The sequence below is a fragment of the Lampris incognitus genome, chromosome 14 (genome assembly GCF_029633865.1).
Source record: "Lampris incognitus isolate fLamInc1 chromosome 14, fLamInc1.hap2, whole genome shotgun sequence".
Lineage (NCBI taxonomy): Eukaryota > Metazoa > Chordata > Actinopteri > Lampriformes > Lampridae > Lampris > Lampris incognitus.
Window position 1 is genome coordinate 23,195,385 of NC_079224.1, and position 21,361 is coordinate 23,216,745.

The window sequence follows — 21,361 nt, forward strand, 5'->3', positions numbered from 1 at the left end:
TTAAGAAATGGTGAAAGATTTGTGTATGCCCTCACTGTCAGGGACCACCATGAAGTGTACCAATCTACAACAGAAACAAAGTAATCTGTAAAACTACCACTCATTTAACAGCCAGATTACACAGCCAATACTAGGGTTTTCTCTGCTACACCACTGTTATATTAGAAAAATAATGAACATTAACTATATTCTACATTTCCATGTTAATGAGCAATGAGGTTGAGCTTTGGGCACAACGGACATTTGCAGTGACCCCAGCATCCATTTACAGGGGGTGGAGTTAGTCATGCGACAGCAAGTCCCTAAACAAACAAAAGGTTTGGGGAATGTGGATGGGGACCACAAAAACTTCTCAATATAATGGGAACCATTTTGTTCTGACAAGGACACGAGTCAACTCCAGTGTATTTTGGCACCCAAAAATACATTGTGCATTGTGGTGCACTCACACAACAGGGTTCAAGTGCTTGAACCCTGTTGTGTGAAAACAGGTGTTAGTTGGATAAAGCACTATTAACAGTCTTAAAGATACAATCCGCAATTGATGCACAACAGCAGATGTCAGCACCACTTCTACTGTGGCTTGGTCAGACTTTGTAAACTTTCACATCATCACTTGCGAATGAGAGTGTCTCAAACAAACCTGACGGTGAGACATGCCATGTAGATTGCTCATGTTGTTGCAGTCCTCCACACGGCCATGGCGGCACATGCCATTATGGATTGTGCCTTTAATATGAATATGTGTATCCATTTAGATGTAACAGACATGTTTCGTTAAAATAAAATAAATAATAATAATAATAATAAAGCATTTTCTGCAACAGATCTGCACTGAAATTGTAAAAAGATTCCCACCCAAGAGAATGTGGCTGAGTCCACCATGGCTGACAATAAAAGTGTCGTTGTCATCTGAGCATGTAAAATAGTACAGTGAGGCCGTTTCAGAACAATGCCGGTGATTGTGTACAAGTCACAAGAGCTGTACAACAACATCTTTTTATCGACAGTAAGGTCTGAAAAAAAAAAACATGAGATGAGCAGCTTGAAGTTAATAGCAATCCTGTATAAGCTGCATGTTTGCTTAACAATTAAATTCCAGCACAACTAATCCACTGAGGCACAGCCTAAGGGTATGCTACATGCAAGATAGGTTGACATACCTTGGTAACATATTGCAGTTATGTTATGTCTTGGTATGACTCATGTTGTAAAGCAAAGTTTTTACCCAAGTTAGTTTTTGATGCCTTCATATCCAAAGTTACCCAGTTCAAGAATCCATAGGAGCACGTTAATTCTAGCAGTGTCCAGGTGACTACAGAAGACAGTGATATTTGGTATTCCCTACTTGGAGAGCATAGTACTGTGGGGCTATTTGAGAACAGTAGGAAGAAGTGTTTGCCTGGGTCCAGACCTTTGAATCTACCCACTCCACCAAGTTGACCGATGGAAATGGAGTGTTAACAAGTTGACAATTCTGTCTGATATCAGGTAAAAGTGTAGCTTCCAATAAGAAGGGAAAAAAAGCAAAAAAACATATGCAGTCCACTTTAATCTTACACACACACACACACACACACACACACACACACACACACACACACACACACACACACACACACACACACACACACCTTTCTGGATTCAATGTGAAGAGTCACCATTTTATTTTTGATCCATGCCTTGGCAAATCTCATCAGCCTACCATTAACACTGGGCAGGACAGGCTGTACCAAAAACCAACAGACTCCATGTGGTATTTCAAACAGACTGGGAAATTCTGGCCTCACTGGCTGGAATTCCAGTTCAGAAGACTAGTAATGCTAGATCGCTGACTAAGCTTAAAGGGTAGCAAACCTTTTTTTCACCATTTTTTTGAGCTGAAACATGGGGCCTCAGATGGCAGAACCAATTGCCCTCATGATGAACTCAACAATAAACAAGATGCATCATATTGCCCCTTTGAGGGACAAAATGTAAGCTTTATCTTACTTCTGGGGGAAACACGTTAAGATCAGTCCCCTCCGAAATTGTCTACTTAATACAGAGGAATCAAAGATGCCTAGACCCATAAGACATAGGCGACACACATGGGGTTCAACACATAAGTTCAATAAAACTGAGCTGAATAGAAAAGCAACATGCTGGCTTTAGCCAGCTTAGCTCTCTGCACAGACTTGTGAGATGCCATGGCGTGTTGTTGTACTATAGACCCCCCCCCCCAAACACACACTCTCTGTTCTCTTGTTCTCCAGTCCTTTTTTCACCCTTTTCAAAATGTGAATTGGCAGAGACATGAAAAACAAAAACGAGTGCTTACTTATTCCTTTAGACCACATATTAGATGACCAAATGGCTGAGGTCATGTGTACTCTGGTCTTGTTCAACACTTGACAGTCCATTCATTTCCTGGTTTGTACTAGATGGTTCAGAACAAATGCAGTAGTCACAGTAGTAATACCTATACTTGGAAGGCAGAAAAGAGTCTGAATAAAGCAAAAGATGAACGCAACGGTCGACTTAAAGAGAAGGGTTTTACAATTGAACGTATACTGTTTTAGGCTGACATTTCTCTGGCCTGTTAACATTCCAAATTTTTCTGAATCTCTCTCGGATTAAGTACATCGGTGGAACATTTGCATTATATAAATAAGGCCACACACACGGGGCTGTAACAGTATACCTTTCAGGTAACTTTGAGTTTATGTAGACAAAGTTAAAAAACATAACCATCGGGGTGAGGCTCCAGCAGTAGATCCAAGTTCACTCAGAATGAAGTGGATCATATTTTTTAATTAAACCACTGATTCAGTCAGAATAGACTGGGTACTGCTGATTATATATACTAGAGAAGAATATCTGGCATATTGGAATCCGTCCTAGCATAGTGGATAGCTTTGTGAAATCCAACCGTTTTCAAACATCTTTACATTTGATTCCTTTTGCCTACCTTCAAAGCCACAAGCCACTAGTCAGACCAGCTTGAATTTTTCCGCCTTTTCATGTGAGACACTGGCAGAGCTTGAGCCATGACAATCATCTTGACAACAACTGAAGCATTTCCACTGCTTGTCTGGGGACTGCCGCTACATGGTCCTGGGGATATTATAGGATATGGAAAGTGTTGGTGTGCTGTGGACAAGGGGGACTGTAGGGAAGCCCAGTTCAGCTGGGTATGGCTGTAGGCCCATCTGTTTGTTTTCATATAGCTTGCGGACAACCACGTAACAGAAATCCTCATTGCGGCGATTGCATGTGTCTAGAAGATGGCGGACCTTGGCAGTGCGCGTGGGCTGGTTGATCACCAGCTCATAGTCTTCGTGCATCAACAGTGAGCGTGCCAGCAGGGCATCCAAGCTCTGATTCAGGCAGGCATCAGTCATCTGGCGGATGATTTCTTCGCGCCGCACTGCAATCCACTTTCCGATGGGGCCCTGCGAGGGAGTGGAGAGGGGCAATGGAGGCGAGTTGTCGGCTACAGCAAAGAAAAGGATTCCGATTTTATTCACAGTGGATAAGAGTTGTTAAGAAAGACAACATATCTACAGAAATGTGTGTACACATCAGTTGTCATGAACTGCAATGTCCCACACCTTGTTGCTGTAGCGTGATATTCTCTAGACGGCTCTCACATTCATTTATAGGTATCATTGTTTTGACAGGTATATTCAAGTCATTCATAGGTTTGGCACTCTGGTAGTCACTTTGATTGTTGACTGGGTTGTGGTCCTGCAGTGACTTAGGAGGCTCAAGAGCATTGGACATGAATGACAATGGAGACTCTTCTACATTAGAAAGGACAGCAAGAATGTAGAATGACAGCAAAATTATACAAAATATCAAAGTCAGCATCTTAAGCCTTAACTCATGAGAGTTTATTCCCGGTTACCTATAATGGTATGGCATGTAAAAATCTACTATGTCAATACAGGACTACGTCAAACTAATACACTAACTATTACAATTTCCAACAGCAACAGCACAGTCCTAAGTAATGTAATGACATCAGATAACTTGGTTTGTGATGACATGGATTAATTACCTTTAGAGGGTGGCACAATGCTGCAGCTGGTGAGGAAGCCTGGCTGAGATACTTCTACTTCCTGGGATGAACAAGACCCTGATCCTGAGGTGGAGCTCTCCTGTAGAGTGGACAGTAAGAGAAAAGGTAAACTTAAAGACAAACACCCTATATAAAAATACAAAAAACAAATTTATCGATTGGTTGATGAACTTGACTGATCCCCTAAAGGGAAAATGCATCAGCCACCACACATAAGGACATACAGTGCATCCGGAAAGTATTCACACCCCTTCACTTTCCCCACATTTTGTTATGTTACAGCCTTATTCCCAAAGGGATTAAATTCCTTTTTTTCTCATCAATCTACATACAATACCCCATAATGACAAAGCGAAAAAGGTTTTATAGAAATTTTTGCAAATTTATTAAAAATAAAAAAAATGAAATATTGCATGTACATAAGTATTCACACCCTTTACTCAGTACTTGGTTGAGGCACCCTTGGCAGCGATTACAGCCTCAAGTCTTCTCGGGTATGAAGCTACAAGCTTGGCACACCTATATTTGGGGTATTTCTCCCATTCTTCTCTGCAGATCCTCTCGAGCTCTGTAGGGTTAGATGGGGAGCGTCGCTGCACAGCTATTTTCAGGTCTTTCCAGAGATGTTCAATGGGGTTCAAGTCTGGGCTCTGGCTGGGCCACTCAAGGGCATTCACAGACTTGTCCCGAAGCCACTCTTTCGTTGTCTTGGCTGTGTGCTTAGGGTCGTTGTCGTGTTGAAAGGTAAACCTTCGCCCCAGTCTGAGGTCCTGACCGCTCTGGAGCAGGTTTTCGTCAAGGATCTCTCTGTACTTTGCTCCATTCATCTTTCCCTCAATCCTGACTAGTCTCCCAGTTCCTGCCGCTGAAAAACATCCCCACAGCATGATGCTGCCACCACCATGCTTCACTGTAGGGATGGTATTAGCAAGGTGATGAGCGGTGCCTGGTTTCCTCCAGACGTGACGTTTGGCATTCAGGCCAAAAAGTTAAATCTTGGTTTCACCAGACCAGAGAATCTTGTTTCTCATGGTCTGAGAGTCCTTTAGGTGATTTCTGGCAAACTCCAAGCGGGCTGTCATGTGCCTTTTACTGAGCAGAGTCTTCCATCCGGCCACTCTACCATAAAGGACTGATTAGTGGAGTGCTGCAGAGATGGTTGTCCTTCTGGAAGGTTCTCCCATCTCCACAGAGGAACGCTGGAGCTCTGTCAGAGTGACCATCGGGTTCTTGGTCACCTCCCTGACCAAGGCCCTTCTCCCCCGATTGCTCAGTTTAGCTGGGCGGCCAGCTCTAGGAAGAGTCCTGGTGGATCCAAACTTCTTCCATTTACGAATGATGGAGACCACTGTGCTCTTTGGGACCTTCAAAGCTGTAGACATTTTTTTGTACCCTTCCCCAGATCTGTGCCTCGATACAATCCTGTCTCGGAGGTCCACAGACAGTTCCTTTGACTTCATGGCTTGGTTTCTGCTCTGACATGCACTGTCAACAGTGGGACCTTATATAGACAGGTGTGTGCCTTTCCAAATCATGTCCTATCAATTGAATTTACTATGGGTGGATTCCAATCAAGATGTAAAAACATCTCAAGGATGATCAGTAGAAACAGGATGAACCTGAGCTCAATTTTGAGTGTCCTAGCAAAGGGTGTGAATACTTATGTACATGCAATATTTCAGTTTTTTATTTTTAATAAATTTGCAAAAATTTCTACAAAACCTTTTTCACTTTGCCATTATGGGGTATTGTGTGTAGATTGATGAAAAAAAAAAGGAATTTAATCCATTTTGGAATAAGGCTGTAACATAACAAAATGTGGGGAAAGTGAAGGGGTGTGAATACTTTCCGGATGCACTGTATATGACAGAAATATAAGGGTAAAAACAACACTAAAATGGTGCCATTCAGGACAAAACCTTGCCCCTTGACGGTTACTCAAAGTGAAAGTCAAGGTGCCAGATAGAAGCCTGACTGGGACTAATGTTAACTAATACAATTTAATTTCTCATTGTGGCTTCCCCTTAAAAAAAGTGTTTCTCATAGACTGAAAAGAGGACACAGGGCACACTTTGAAAAATACAAGTGTTGAGCCAAAAACAAGTGTTCCCGACAAATCCCCCATACTTTTAGCAGAGCCAATTTGCTGAAAGGTCACCAAATACGATAGGAAACCCATTTTGGTAGAACACCTGCGACAGATTACTTCCATAGATTAGACCCAGAGATGGGTCTGTCCGACCGTAATACTGTCATTCATGATTGGTTGGAAAGAAGTTTGATTATATCTGCTAGTTGCTGCTTTTTTTTCCTAAGTACCTGGCTGTTTGCAAAGTCTGAGAGATTTTTGAGGGTTGAATTTGAAATCGCAAATACAGAATTCCAGAGAATGTTAATTTTTAAACTGTTCTTCTCCCAATTACATTGAAACTGGATGTTGAAAACTCATTTTCAAATAGGCTGAAATTCAGATTTTAACAATTCAGAGTTAAAGAAATTAAGACTGAAACTGACTAGCTAGAATATACAATTCAAATTCAGGTCTCTGCTGACACAAATGTCATACCAGAGGGAACATGCTTTTGGCTTGGTATTGGCCTACAGGGTGTGGATTGTGCTGACGTGCTGTTTTTGTAAATACTGACCGGCCAGGAGCTGGGGCTGTCCTTCAGTGATTCCTGCTCTTTCCTCTTTTCACAGGCTGGCTGGGCTGTGCAGCTGGCTGTCATCCTCATCAACTGTGGTTGGGGGTGATGTGGATTAAAATAAAGGAGAGTCAAAAGAGAGGAGTCATGTAACAGAGATTAGTGGGACCTAGTGAATCAAAATAAAAATCAGAATTGCTATTGTTGTGATGGTTATGACAGATTTATGTGCAAATAGAAGAACAATCCATCATAATTTATTACTGCCACTTGCCACTCAGTCACTTTAAAATTTCATTTAACCTTATCTATAACTACTGTGTAGTGTTGTGTATTGTTGTATGGTGTGCACTGTCTCATATGCCGGTGCCAAAGACAAATTTCCATTTTATGTAAATTTAATGGACGATAAAGTAATCTGAATCCGAACCCGAAAAACATTTGCTATTTTAATGTTGCCTCAAATATGTAAACCATTCAACTATGTGACAATAATCAGTGGTAGTACTTATCCATCTCAAACCCCAATAATACGGAGGTTTCTCCTTACATGCACTGTAAGCAGTTTTACCAAGATACAACAATGTGCCAATACATAGTACAGCTGTGTGAAAACGTGGTCTCCATCGCATACACAAATGAAAGGAGGAAGGATGTTTCTAGAGGATATGGTGAAAATGAAATCTGTCAAGTCATTCCTTTCAAGTTATGCTACATGTCCAACATCACCCAATTAGTCACAGTTTAACAGTCAATTTTGCTGTGTCAAATGTGAACATCTCAGCTTATGAAAACATGTCATAACTCTTTGTATTGTTTAATAAGAGCAGTACAATGAGCACAGTGTACCCTGAATTCTGACAAACCTTTGATTTCTTGATCTCCAACACAGCTTCCATAAAATCAATCTCATTGAATCTCCTCAGCATGGGCTCCAGCTCAATCAGACACTCTAAATTAATAATAAATTATAAATAATGATAAACATTTTATTTAAAGGCACCTTTCATGACACTCAAGGTCACCTTAGATTTAATACAGTAAAACAAAGCAGTAAAAACACTGGCACAACCAACAATAAAACACACAAGCAATAGAGCATACATCAACTGGAATTAAAAAAAAAGAAGATGAATTTCATGCTGTCAATGCTGTTAAAGTGAGTATGCTAGCTTAAAAAGGTGGGTTTTAAGAGCAGATCTGAATTCTGTTAAGGAGTCCAGTAAGCGGATGTGACAGGGAATGGAGTTCCAGAATTTGGGTGCAGCACAGGAGAAAGCCCTGGCATCTATTGTTCTGAGGTTGATGGCTGGTAGTGCCAATAGACCTGCTGGTGAAGACCACAGGGAGCAAGATGGAGTGTAATTCTGAAGGAGGTCTGTGAGGTAAGCAGGGGACGGATTATGAAGAGTTTTGAATGTTAATAATACAATTTTAAAATTAATCCGCTGTGGCACAGGAAGCCAGTGTAATCGAATCAGCAGGGGAGACATGGTCAGTAAACTTTAACATTTAATAATGTGCTGCAGAATTCTGGATGAGTTGAAGTCAGTGAAAAGTTGGGGATGCCTGCCAGGACTGCATTGCAGTAGTCAATGCGTGATATGACCAAAGCATTGACTAAGACTACCATGGACCGTGGAGTGTTGTATTAAAAGCAGGGCATAGTCTGGAGATGTTTCTCAGATGGAAAAAGGCAATCCAGGAGACATAGTTTATGTGACTGGAAAAGGAAAGGGTACTATCTAGGATAACACCAAGGCTCTTAGCCTGAGGGGAGACAGGCATGGTGGCTCCAGTAATGGAGAGTGAGCAAATATTGGTTTTGAGAATGTAGATTTAATGCCAATGAGGAGTAGCTCAGTTTTACTTCTGTTGAATTTCAGATTATCGTTAGTCATCCATATCTGTATATCATGGAGAAAAGCAGTGAGGGTACCGGAGGGTAGAGTGGAAGTGGGCTTAGTAGACACAAAGCTGTGTATCATAAGCATAGCAGCGGAAATGGATACCATAGTGCCAGAAGATGTTGCCAAGAGGGAGGAAGTAAATAATAAACAGGTGTGGCCCCAACACTGAACCCTGTGGAACTCCATGAGGAACTATCAAACTTTCTGACCGGTAATTCCGAATTAGTACAAAATGTGTCCTGTTTGTAAGGTAGAAAGCAAACCACTGATACACAGTGCCCCCAACTCCAATGCTAGCCAGATAATCCAAGAGAAGCTGATGAGATATAGTATCAAAGGCTGCTTTGATGTCAAGGAGGATGAGGATAGAGAGTAGACCAGAGTCAGCTGCATGAAGGAGGTCATTAGTGATCTTAACCAGGGCCGTTTCGGTACCATGTTTGGGGCAAAAGCCAGATTGGAATTATTCAAAGAGACTATTTGCTATCAAGGTAGATCTAGAGTTGAGATGCAACTACCTTCTCAAGGATTTTGGAGATAAATGGTAATTGTAAAAGTAAAAAAGTAAAAAGTAGAAAGAATACAGCAAATCATGAAAAGATACTATGAGATCCTACATTTTCAGAACCAAACAACTGCACTGCGTGAGCACATCAAATTCATTTTGCAATCAAAAGGAGATAATAAATTGAAGTAGGTTGTGAAATAATCAATATTATCAATAGTGAAGACATGAAATTTTTTTTGCCAGACTGAAAAGTCCTTTTCATGTTTTACTTTCTCTGTTTAAGTATAGATTTGTAATAAAGTACATTAAAAAGGAATAGGGCTTTGAAAAAAGGAGGAGAGGACATCTTAAATCGTATTCCTACAGTTGCACCACTTATCATGTGTCCCTTACTGAGGAAGGAGGGTCGTTCATCAGGGTTAGCGGTCCAGCCGCAGGTCATAATGTTGATGAGAGTCTCTCTACTGGGGATATTGGCGGGCAGGCTATCCAAGCCTGTGTCAGGACGCCGTCCCCGCAGCACGCTAAACATGATCTGCATGGGGTTGGTCACTTCTGTCCACACAAAAACACACGGAGGATTGGTAATTACACTTTCAATAAAACAGTGGAAAAAAAAAAAGGAATAGAAACCAAGTGAAAAACATGTCAATCCAGGATGTTGTCTTCATATACTACTGAACTAATAGTTACCTTCAAATGGAATCTGCCTGGACAGAACTTCCCACATAATTATTGCATAGCTAGAACGTAAACAAAGGGGGAAAACAGATTAGGTAATGACAAATACATGTTCCATGTAAAATGGTATTCCCCATGGCTGGAGGGAGAAATTACAAACTATTCCCTTTATTTTACATTTAGTTGGAAATCAGAGCTTAACAAAGAGCATCTCTCCTGCTGGTTGAGCCTGATATGGTCAATGGATTTAAGCCCTTGGCCAGGTGACTCACAATGTGTTTGTTCTTAGTATATTAAGAATCCACGCTTTACTGTCACACTGTTTTGACTTATCGGTTGCGCAACATTTCTCACACAATGTCACCGGGCTGTCGGGGTTGTCAGCTACAGCGCATTAAAGACACCAACCTATGGTGATAACTATGACATAGTTTGTGAATGGGTGTGGTTCACACTGAGGTTTAAGTCACCTAAAATTATGTATGCAAGAGATGTCCAAAAAGTTAGTTAAATTGTTTGCTTTAGCATGTAGCAGATACCTTAGGTACTGGTTTATATCCAGGATAAGTTCAAATTTGTCATAAGTTTGTAATGTGCACCGTCATATTCTTATCTGAATATATGAATGAGAAACAAGTCATTGCAAATATTTCCACTAAGACAAAGCTTACATATAATGAGCCCCAACAATAAATTTGATAAGATCTTAACTATCATTTCAAGGATTCTGATATTTGGGATATGAGAACATTCAGGTAATGCAACCAGAATGAAGCATGAACATGTTCAAAATCAAACAGAATACTCAGTGTGTCCAGAACAATGCCAGGACATTAAAGTGCACACAAATACACTTGATGTTCACAACTTGACTCAAAGCAACTGATTTTAGGGATCAATGTCTCACCTGTACATGTCGTGTTTGACATCAGCCCGCCGAGTGTTGGAAGGCTCATACTTTTCGGGGGGCATATAGATTACTGTGCCCCCCATTTCTGTAGGCTTGGACCCTGAACCTTTACTGACTGAGAGCTGCCGCCATTTTGAAAGGCCAAAGTCTGCAATCTGGACAAAAGATTAGCATAATGTTAGAGGTCAGCTTTGTAAAGGATGGGTAGCTTTAGAAAATCAGCTATCCTTCCACGGAGAGCAATTAATCGAAAGATTAAGGAAAAAAAACATCAAATTTAAAGATCTGTATTAGGGGCTGTGAACCTCAGGAGAAAAAAAAACAGCTTTTGAATACAGGTTGTTTAAATGAGTCAGATCAGGATCAGACTGGTTCTTGCTTGAGGACAGCTTTTAATCAAGAATTAATTCATATGCAAATCTACAACAACTCTGTTTAATATGGCATGGGAAAGTTTGAGTGAGTCTGTGATTGAGAGTATATTATTATATCAGAGATAGATTTTCTGCAACACACACACACACACACACATATATATATATAGTAACGTGCATGACCAAATAGACTCGCTGGCCCTTGGTTAACGGGTCAGACCCTTTAGTTGACTGGTTAACATAGTCACCCGTGGTGCAGGAGATCCGGGTTCGCGTCCTGGCTGCGGTGGTTCCCACGCTGCTCCCCAAATTCGCCACATTGGTGTCAGAAGTAGGATGGTGAGACTGTGAGGCCATCGGAAGCACGTGCGCCCAGAGGCATGAGGGAGCTGATATGCTGAAGCGTGGGGATGCACTTCCCGAAGGATGGGGGTAGTGTAACGTGCATGGATAAATAGACTCGCTGGCCCTTGGCTAACGGGTCGGACGCTTTAGTCGACTGGTTAACGTAGTCAACCGTGGTGTGGGAGATCCGGGTTCGCATCCCGGCTGTGGCGGTTCCCGGGCTGCCCCCCGAATTCGCTACATTCCCAAATTTGCTACATTCCTGAAGGAGGGGGGTAGTGTAACGTGCACAGATAAATAGACTCGCTGGCCCTTGGTTAATGGGTTGGACCCTTTAGTCGACTGGTTAACATAGTTGTCCATGATGTGGGAGACACGGGTTCGCATCCTGGCTGTGGCAGTTCCCGGCTGTCCCCCTGAATTCGCTACATTGGTGTCCGAAGTGGGATGGTGAGACCGTGAAGCCATCGGAAGTGTGTGCGCCCAGGGGCGTGAGGGAGCTGATACACTGAAGCACAGGGACGCGCTTCCTGACGGAGTGGAGTAGTGTAATGTGCACGGATAAATAGACTCGCTAGCCCTTGGCTAACGGGTTGGACCCTTTAGTCGACTGGTTAACGTTGTCGCCCATGGTGCGGGAGATCCGGGTTCGCGTCTTGGCTGCGGCGGTTCCCGGACTGGCCCCCGAATTCGCTACAACACACACACACACACACAAACACACACACATATATATATATATATATATAGTAACGTGCATGACCAAATAGACCCGCTGGCCCTTGGTTAACGGGTCGGACCCTTTAGTTGACTGGTTAACATAGTTGCCCGTGGTGCAGGAGATCCGGGTTTGCGTCCTGGCTGCGGTGGTTCCCACGCTGCTCCCCAAATTCGCCACATTGGTGTCAGAAGTAGGATGGTGAGACTGTGAGGCCATCGGAAGCACGTGCGCCCAGAGGCATGAGGGAGCTGATATGCTGAAGCGTGGGGACACACTTCCCGAAGGATGGGGGTAGTGTAACGTGCACGGATAAATAGACTCGCTGGCCCTTGGCTAACGGGTCGGACCCTTTAGTCGACTGGTTAACATAGTCAACCGTGGCGTGGGAGATCCGGGTTCGCATCCCGGCTGTGGCGGTTCCCAGGCTGCCCCCCGAATTCGCTACATTCCCAAATTTGCTACATTCCTGAAGGAGGGGGGTAGTGTAACATGCACAGATAAATAGACTCGCTAGCCCTTGGCTAACGGGTTGGACCCTTTAGTCGACTGGTTAACATAGTTGCCCATGGTGCGGGAGATCCGGGTTTGCGTCTTGGCTGCGGCGGTTCCCGGACTGGCCCCCGAATTCGCTACAACACACACACACACACACACACACACACACACACACACACGTATGACAAATTATCAACATCAATAACATGTGACCCCTTAAAAAGATGTCCAAACTGGAGGTGTCCCTCAATTGAGACGTAGGCAGGCTAAGTGTTTTGGTGGAAGTTTGTATGAGGAAGACTCAAGAGCGAACACTCGAAAAAAAGTCAAGAGCAACCCTTCAAAAAGGTGAGTGATTAAACATCACAGAACTCTCCTCAGTGGTGACTTTGATGTCGAGTTGTTGAACATAAGGCTTAGTTGGTAGTTTACTCCTTAATTTTACCAAACTACGAGCCAGGATATTGGCACGGTTAGGCCAGTTAGTAGACTTAAGGTGTCATATGATGACTAGTAGTTCTCCTGATTTCCTACGTTAAATGCACTTATCGTAAGTCGCTTTGGATAAAAGTGTCGGCTAAATGACTGTAATGTAATGTAATTTACATCACATATATAGCTATGTAACTGCAGATGGTGGAGGGAGCCCTTGCTGATATCCAAGTAAAGTGACTGCAATAATCAAGCCAAGAACAGATAAAAGCATGTACAACTTCTTGCAGATCAGCAATTGATGAAAATAAAATAATAATAATAATCATTACATTTATATAACATTTTCCTAGACACCCAAGGTGCTTCACAGTGAAGGGGGTAACTCACTTCAACCACCACCAATGTGTAACACCCACCTGGGTGATGCACAGCAGCCATTTTGCGTCAGAATGCTCGAAACATCAGCTTGACGTGGAGAGGGGGGAATCATTGAGCCAGTTACATAGAGGGATGATTAGGTGGCCAGTTGGATACAGCCAGGTTGGGAATTTTGCAAGGACACCAGGGAAACCCCCTACTCCTTGTGATAAGTGCCACGGGATCTTTATTGACCACAGCGAGTCAGGACCTCCGTTTAACGTCTCATCCGAAGGACAGCACCTCCTAAAGCAGAGTGTCCCTGTCACAGCACTGGAGCAATGGGATTTGATATTTGTTGTTTTTATTAGGACCAGAGGGAAGACTGCCCCCTACACCACTTCCAGCAGTAACTCAGTTTTCCTGTGAGTTCTGCCATCCAAGTATTAGCCAAGCCCATACCTGCTTAGCTTCCATCATTTGGCAGAGCCAGGGTACATGTTGGTATGGCTGCTGGCATAATGACCTAATTTTACAGATTACCTTGAGCTGGAGAAAGCATGACTGAACAACAGGTTTGATTTGATTATCAAAACCGAGGCTAGCATTGAATATTACCCCAACATTCCTAGCAGCCTGCTTAAGACTACCTGACAGACCACCAAGATTAGTACTAAAAGGGCTGATGGAATTTGGGGGACCGAACAGATTGACCTCAGACTTATCATGACTGCATTTAAGAAATTTTTCAGAAATCAAGGATTTAATGTCAAAGAGGCAAGTTGTAAGATTTGCTAGGCCGCTAGGATCTGTGGGTTTTAGTGGCATGTATAATTGAGTGTCATCAGCATAAAAATGGTAAAACATATCATGATTTTGAATGACCTGGCCAAGGGGCAGCATGTATATAGAAAACAAAAGGGGTCCAAGAACTGAGCCTTGAAGGGCACCACAACTCAACTGAGCCATCAAGGAAGCAGTTACCCAGAACAACAAGTTCTGTTGGAGAGGTAAGAGCATAATAAACTAAGAGCTGAGCCTTTGATGCCAACCCAAATCTCTAAGCAATGTAAGAGGATACTGTGACCGACTGTGTCAAAAGCAGCACTTAAGTCTAACAGAACTAAAATCGAGCAGTCACCCCTGTCTGCAGTCAGTAGTAGGTCATTAGTAACCTTAAGTAGAGCTGTCTCGGTACTATATGAAGTGCTCTAAAACCAGACTGGAAACTGTTAAAAAGGAATCAACTGAGATTAAATTACTCTCTCCAGAACCTTAGATAAAAAAGACAATTTGGAGATTGATCTGTGGTTACTTAAGGACAGGGGCTCTAAATTAGGTGTTTTCAGCAATAGGTGAACAACGGCATGCTTAAAACTCTGGACAAGAACCAGAGGCCAGAGAATCATTAAGAATTTGCAAAAACAACAGGGCTAACAGTTGAAAATACCTCCTTCAGCAGCTTAGTGGGAATGATGTCTAGGATACAGGAGGAGGAGTTCATATTGAAGACTGCACTCTCTAACACTGAAATTGTAATTGGCTGAAACTGGGTAAGAGGCAGAATTAACATGGGGAATGGAAAGAATGCAAGAGTCAGGCTGGATTTGGGACCTGATATTTTCCACCGTATTTACAAAATTAGTAAGACATTTTTCAGACAGCTCAACATCAGGCTCAAAAAAAGTGGAGGGACCATTAATAACAATCAATAACCCTAAAGAGAACTTTAGGATTATCAAGTCAAGTTTATTTATCGAGTTTATTTATAGAACCAAAGTGCTGCACAAGCTTAAAATACAATATAAAATAAGTGACACAGACGAATATAAAAATATATGCAAAGAAAACATAATAAAATAAAGAATATAAAATATAAACAATAAAACACAAGAGTAAAAGTATATTTGCACAATAAAATCATGGTATCAAGCTCAACTTGAATTGACTGCCAGCGAGAAGAGGTAGGTCTTTAACAAAGATTTAAAAGTCTTTAGGGTCTGAGCAGATCTTATGTGTACTGGTAGATTGTTCCAGAGATCAGGGGCAGCCACTGCAAAGGCTCTGTCGCCCCTATTGTGGTTATTTCTAGACATCAATTCAGAAAAGTATGCTGATCTCGCATCCTTAACTGCCTCCTGAGAAATTAACAATTGGTTTTTAAGGGTGTTGTGTGATAATTTGGACTTGTTGACCATTCAGGTTTTCTATAGTGTCTCCTAAGGGCATGAGTGTGATTGTTCAGCCAGGGGAGGTTATTTGATTTTTGTTTGTTTCCTAGTTTTAAACAGTGCCATTTGGTTAAGGATGGATAGGCACCGATCGTTGAATGAATTTAACAGTGCATCTGGATTGAGAGTGGATATAGAGGGATTAAAGGATGATGAATTAATAGCATCACAGAATTTAACTGCAGAACCAGGATTGAGAATGCGAGTAGATAGCGATAGTGACTAGGAATAGAGAGCTGTAGTGGAACTTTGAAAACAACAGCTTTATGGTCAGTTACAAACATATCCACCAGATTAAGACACTTGAGAGACCAGATGATAGTACAAGGTCTAAAATATGACCTTTAGAATGTGTGGCCCCTTTAAGAGATTGAATGAGGTTAAAAGAGTCTATAAAATCCCAAAAATTTGAAATTGGGGAACGGGAAAGACATTCATGAATATTAAAATCACCAATCAATAAACACCCTGTCATATTTTGGCATGACAATAGATAGCAGGTCAGAAAACAGAAAACTCAGAAATAAAACTTAATGAATTAGGGGTCTATAAATTAAGATGCAGAGTAAAGGGGGAGGGCCAGTGATTAAAAAAACTTAAAATCTCAAAATAGTTGAATTACCAAAATTAACAGGATGGCACTCAATACCTAACTTATAAAAAAACAGCTAGGCCACCCCCTCTTCCAGAGGGCCTGGAAATATTAAAATATTTAAAATCAGGGGGCCTAGCCTCAATCGGGGGATTAGTGTCCCCTGGGGACAGTCATGTCTCAGTAATCATAAAAAAGTCCATATTATTAGAAACATCCATCCATCCATTATCCAAAACGCTTATCCTGCTCTCGGGGTCGCTGCAGCCTATCAAAATCATTAATGATAAAGGACTTATTACTAAGAGAGCTCACATTCAAGAGGCCAAAATTATTATAACGACAGATAAAGCCAGTGGAGGGGGCTAGTGGGCAGAACAGTACTGTGGCGTGCCACTATAGGCGGAAGTGGAGGTTCCGGGAGGGAAGTGTGGGATGTAACAGTCAGTCATGTGAAGAAGACTGTACAGTGTGCTTTGTCCGCTAGCATCCAGCTACCCAGCCTGTTTGGGTGGACTCCACCAGTTCTGAAGAGGGAGAAACGATTCCTAAACAGATTAAAATTGTCAATAAAACCTATCTTGTGAGCTCTGCAGGCGGAGATGAGCCATGTGTGCAGGCTGGGGATTCTGCTGAAATGCCCTGCTTCATGGGCCAGTGTCGGAATAGCACCTGAAATAAAAACAGACTTTCCACAAGTACTGAAAAAGTCAATAAAATCCTTCTTGGTTAATTAAGACTGCTGATGAGCCACATTGTTTGTCCCCACATGAACGATCACTCGATTGGTGGAGGATGGGAGTGAGCGGATCAACCCCGGGAGCTTTATCCAGGATATCAGGGACTGTGGCTCTACGGAAACAGTGACCAGCTGCATTGAGAAAACTGATATTCCTGATTATGGCATTCCCAACTATTTTCCCCCCTTTTTGCCCCCAACTGTACCTGGCCAATCACCCCATTCTCCAAGCCATCCTGGTTGCTGCTCCACCCCCTTTGCCAATCCGGGGAGGGCTGCAGACCACCATGTGCCTCCTCCGATATATGTGGAGTCAACAGCCGCTTCTTTTCACCTGACGGTGAGGAGTTTCCCCTGGGGGATGTAGCGCTTGTGAGGATCACGCTATTCCTCCAGTTCCCCCTCCCCCCTGAACAGGCACCCTGAGTGACCAGAGGAGGCACTAGTGCACCGACCAGGACACATACCCACATCCGGCATCCCACCTACAGACACGGCCAATTGTGTCTGTAGGGACACCCGACCAAGCCCTTGGAGGAACCAGGGGGATTCGAACAGGCGATCCCTGTGTTGGTAGGCAATGGAATAGACCGCCACGCCACCCGGACACCCCAGAATCCCCAACTATTAATGTGCCTGGAGAGAAAAGGGGATGAGGTGATGTTGGCTGTGGCTTCTCATAGCAGGAGAGTACAAGATCCACACTGTGTTGAAATCGCCGACTGGGGATGTGGTGTCTGAAGTCGCAAGTGTTGTGACGGGGCAGTGACGTCAGCTCTGAGAATGGATTTCTCTGCCGGCTCAGGGCAAGGAAGACTTCGGGGGTGTCTAATCACGGCCTCTTTCAGGAACTTATGAAAGGAAGAGGAGGTCATTACCCGGGATGAGGGCCGTTGTTTTGGCTTCACAGAGGGATGGCAAGCCATCTTAACATTGCTAGCCACCCGCAGGATAGTTGCAGTGTCAGCAGGTGCCATTGTCGCAGAAGGGCCCAGACCAAGATGTGTCAGAACCGCAGGAACATCAGCTGGGTGGACTGGAGTGTCGTCAGAAGACAGCGGTTGGAGAAGCTTAGGTGAGGAGGGAGGCAGCCCCGTCCGAGCCTCTCTTGCGACCAGGGACCACCTCTTTGGCCCAGGACGACTGGTAGTTAGGTGTTGAGTAGAAAGAAAGCTGTGGAGAAGTGGAGGGGTCCCACAGAACTGTGTCCTGGATGGCTGTACTGAGAGAGGAAATGTATTTGGACTGCCCATAAGCCATGTCCATGAAGCTGGTCAAAAGGGAGTCTCTTATGGAGTTCATCAGAAAGCCATCGAACATACTCTTCAAGGTCAGCGATCTTTCTATTTGCTTTCTTTAGCAGGGTTCAACAATAAGGATTGTCCAGGGCAAGTAAAATGCCATGCCGGGCTAGTAAATCTAGCAACTCACTTGAATGGGCAAGCAGTAAAAAAAAAGTTAAAAAAAAAACACAATAAAAATGATTCACTTTTTTTAAATCATCGTCATATGTCATATCATAAATTATGTTCTCGTTCACTGGTCAACAGTATAGCCCCCTCCTCTTGCATGCATTGGAGAATATTGGCACACACCATTGGCCAATCAAGAATTAAGTAGGCTAGTCATGTGATGCATGGACGCCAGACTTGACACTCATGAGAAAATGGCAGCGAATAAAGACAAAATTTATGAACTGAAGCGCAAGAGAGTATTTCAGTTATCCTGGAAACAGGAGTTTGGTTGGGTTGCATTAGAGGATGTGGGCAAAACTCCAACAATGTATTGTACAGTATGCCGGAAGTTTAACAGCAAGGCAGATAAAATGGGGTCGTTTTTCAAAGGCAGGTCAAGTTTCCAAAAACATCACTGGAGTACTAAACAAGAGCCAACAGCATGTGGATTGCAAGGCAGGTAAGAGGGCTACCGGCAACCCCTCCTCCGAGGCCTTGCTGGCGCTTGTACTAAACATGAACACTGAGGAAAGTCACTAGTTGCTAAACTGATTACCACAGCGTATCATTTTTTTAAAAACGTGCAGCCATTCATGGCGTACTCCAGTGTGATTGCTCTTCAACAGAAGAATGGGAGTGACCTGTGTACGCAGTACCACAACAACATGGCTTGGCGAAGACAAGTATCTATCTAATGTTACACTATTTATCATTCTGTCAGTCAAACCTTGCACTCGCAGTTTATTTTCTATGGGTTTAGCATTTTGTGTTTTCCATAAAAATATTTTTTGATGATCAAACTGATTATTTTACAACTGGTGTTATGAATAGCTTATCATTTGACCACATCAAAACCATGAAAAGGTAATGGGCAATTCACAACACCATATATACATGGTGCTCACATAAATTATTAAAACACAGAAAAAGTTTATTTTGTATTTTGTCCATAGAAAACGAATTGTGAGTTAAAAATGTGACGAGTAGCCACCAACTGGCTAAGGTTAGAGGTTAGGGTAATTCATACTAAAACTTGCAACGAAACCAAATGCATACATTCAGCCGACATGCACTTACCTTAACATGAAATTCCCCATCCAATAGAATATTTTGTGTCTTAAGATCATGATGTAAAAGGGGTGGAGTCATGTTGTGAAGAAAGTTGACCCCCAGAGCAATCTCATACAGAATCCTGAGCCGCAAAGGCCAAGCAAGCAGGGGGTAAAGAACTTTCTGTGGGCAGAAAAGAGAAAGCAAGTAATTTAAAAAGTGTGACGTGAGGGTAGAATGAGAAAGGGGAAGTAGTATTAGAGCAGGGAATCAGGGAATTTCCCCTAAAACTATGCCTGATTGCATCATTACTCAACTATTCCTTCCCCTGCATAGTTCAAGGGTTTATCAGACATTGCAAACAATTCCAGTTTCGATTTTCAATCTATACCTGAAAAGGCAAAATATAGCAATCAGGCAACAAAAAACAATGGCCCCAGTTTCAATTAAATCATTTAGGCTGTACACAATCCAAGTGAGGGTGTAACTTGGCAAAACCAGTAACTAAAGACTGGTGAAGACATCTACTCTATCAGCTTTTTTTTTGTCACCACAAAGCAAGAAGATGACACTCACTGCAAAATTAGAAAATACATTATCAAGAGCCATATGAAGAGAATCACAACTACAGGGTGGCTGTCTGAGTGAGTTAATGGAAAAAGGATAAAGAAACCTCACTTCTCCCAATAGAAAAAAAGAAAGAAAGAAAACAAAACAAAACATGTGCCTGAGATGATTACCTTAAATCAGAGCCATGGATTAGGGTTATACAACGATATCAAGACATTAAGACTTTAAATACCACATGGTCATTAGTATCCAATGACAACTTCCAAAGAAAAAATGACGTCTGATGACAATCAACGGCCAAGTCAACACCCCTGCCCCGTGTATTTTAATGGTTTGTTTTGGCACGTAGTTACCTCGTGGAGCAGCAGGTCTAGGGAGCCATTGCTCATGAACTCTGTAACTATGCAGAAGAACTCGGGCTCATTACAGACGCCGAAGATCTGGATGATGTAGTTGAACCTGGCTTTATGCAACACCTCTGCCTCCTTCAGCAGGCAGTTTCTTTCCCTGCAAAACGAGGTTAGAGTCAGCCGTTACATTCAGAAAGTGCTGAGTAATTTCGATTTACCAATATAGCGATGCCTTATTTGCATAAAACGAGCTGTTTGACAGCACACCAAGAAACTAATGTAATGATCGCAACAAGGAATGAAGATCACTTGTCAATTACACAGCATGTCATCACGACCCCTAACCTATATAATACGTCTCTTAAACTTCAAATACATTAGCGTGCATTCGATTAGTTGTTAAGTACCTTTCGCCAACGGGAGAATCGAGCTTGAGGCACTTGATGGCCACAGTTGTCCGCCAGTCCGAGTGCTGAGCCTTGAATACAGTACCGAAACCACCTTTACTCAGGTAGTGAAGGTTTGTCAGCTTCTGGTAGGGAATTACTGGTAAGGTGCTAGTCAGACTGCCAATGTTCACACAGCCCGTGTGCGGCTCCATGGCAGCCCCTTTTTACGGAAACTACAGCTAAATTTAACAAGCACCAGTGCTAGTGGCAGAGAGATGAATTAACCGTTCTCGTAAGCGCAAGGAAAAGTCCCATTCATCTGTTTTTCCACCCAGACGTCGCTTATCGCCGACAAGCTAAGCTAATGTTAATTTCGTTAGCTGTGGCAGACGGGTGAAAAAGGAACAACCAGATGAGTTTCTCCACGAATTAGGTGCCCGTATACAGCAGCCACGATTGGAGAGCCACGCTTTCACTGTCTCTTCAACTCATCGGCTCTGTCGAAAGACTGGCTAGAAAGGGGTACGTCAGGAAGTTGTAAG

At 42.8% G+C, this 21,361-nt stretch overlaps 1 protein-coding gene across 3 annotated transcripts; it reads right to left on the reverse strand.

The window, feature by feature from the left end:
* Positions 1–1,198: 1,198 nt before the first annotated feature.
* On the reverse strand, positions 1,199–21,358 carry LOC130123872 (receptor-interacting serine/threonine-protein kinase 2-like). Of its 3 annotated transcripts, XM_056293186.1 has the most exons (12): positions 20,838–21,358; positions 20,434–20,587; positions 19,538–19,693; positions 10,715–10,872; positions 9,820–9,869; positions 9,520–9,681; positions 7,575–7,660; positions 6,709–6,801; positions 4,043–4,142; positions 3,594–3,785; positions 3,276–3,475; positions 1,199–3,096 (listed from the first exon to the last, which is right to left on the reverse strand). In XM_056293186.1, the coding sequence occupies exons 1-12, from the start codon at positions 21,029–21,031 to the stop codon at positions 3,037–3,039; spliced, it is 1,605 nt and encodes a 534-aa protein (XP_056149161.1). In that variant the 5' UTR covers positions 21,032–21,358; the 3' UTR covers positions 1,199–3,036. The 3 variants fall into 3 exon arrangements, with proteins under 3 accessions (XP_056149161.1, XP_056149160.1, XP_056149163.1); XM_056293185.1 differs by having other exon boundaries at positions 1,199–3,475; XM_056293188.1 differs by lacking the exons at positions 19,538–19,693; positions 20,434–20,587; positions 20,838–21,358 and adding an exon at positions 11,340–11,796 and having other exon boundaries at positions 1,199–3,475.
* Between the last annotated feature and the right edge of the window lie 3 nt (positions 21,359–21,361).

Excerpts from the sequence above, each read along its gene's own strand:
- LOC130123872 (XM_056293185.1), bottom strand. The coding sequence starts at position 21,031 with ATGGAGCCGCACACGGGCTGTGTGAACATTGGCAGTCTGACTAGCACC. Across the intron at positions 10,873-19,537 it reads ATGGGGAATTTCATGTTAAG|ATTGCAGACTTTGGCCTTTC; the intron begins GTAAGTGCATGT and ends TCTTTTGTCCAG. Across the intron at positions 7,661-9,519 it reads TGAACGACCCTCCTTCCTCA|AGTGTCTGATTGAGCTGGAG; the intron begins GTAAGGGACACA and ends TTATTAATTTAG.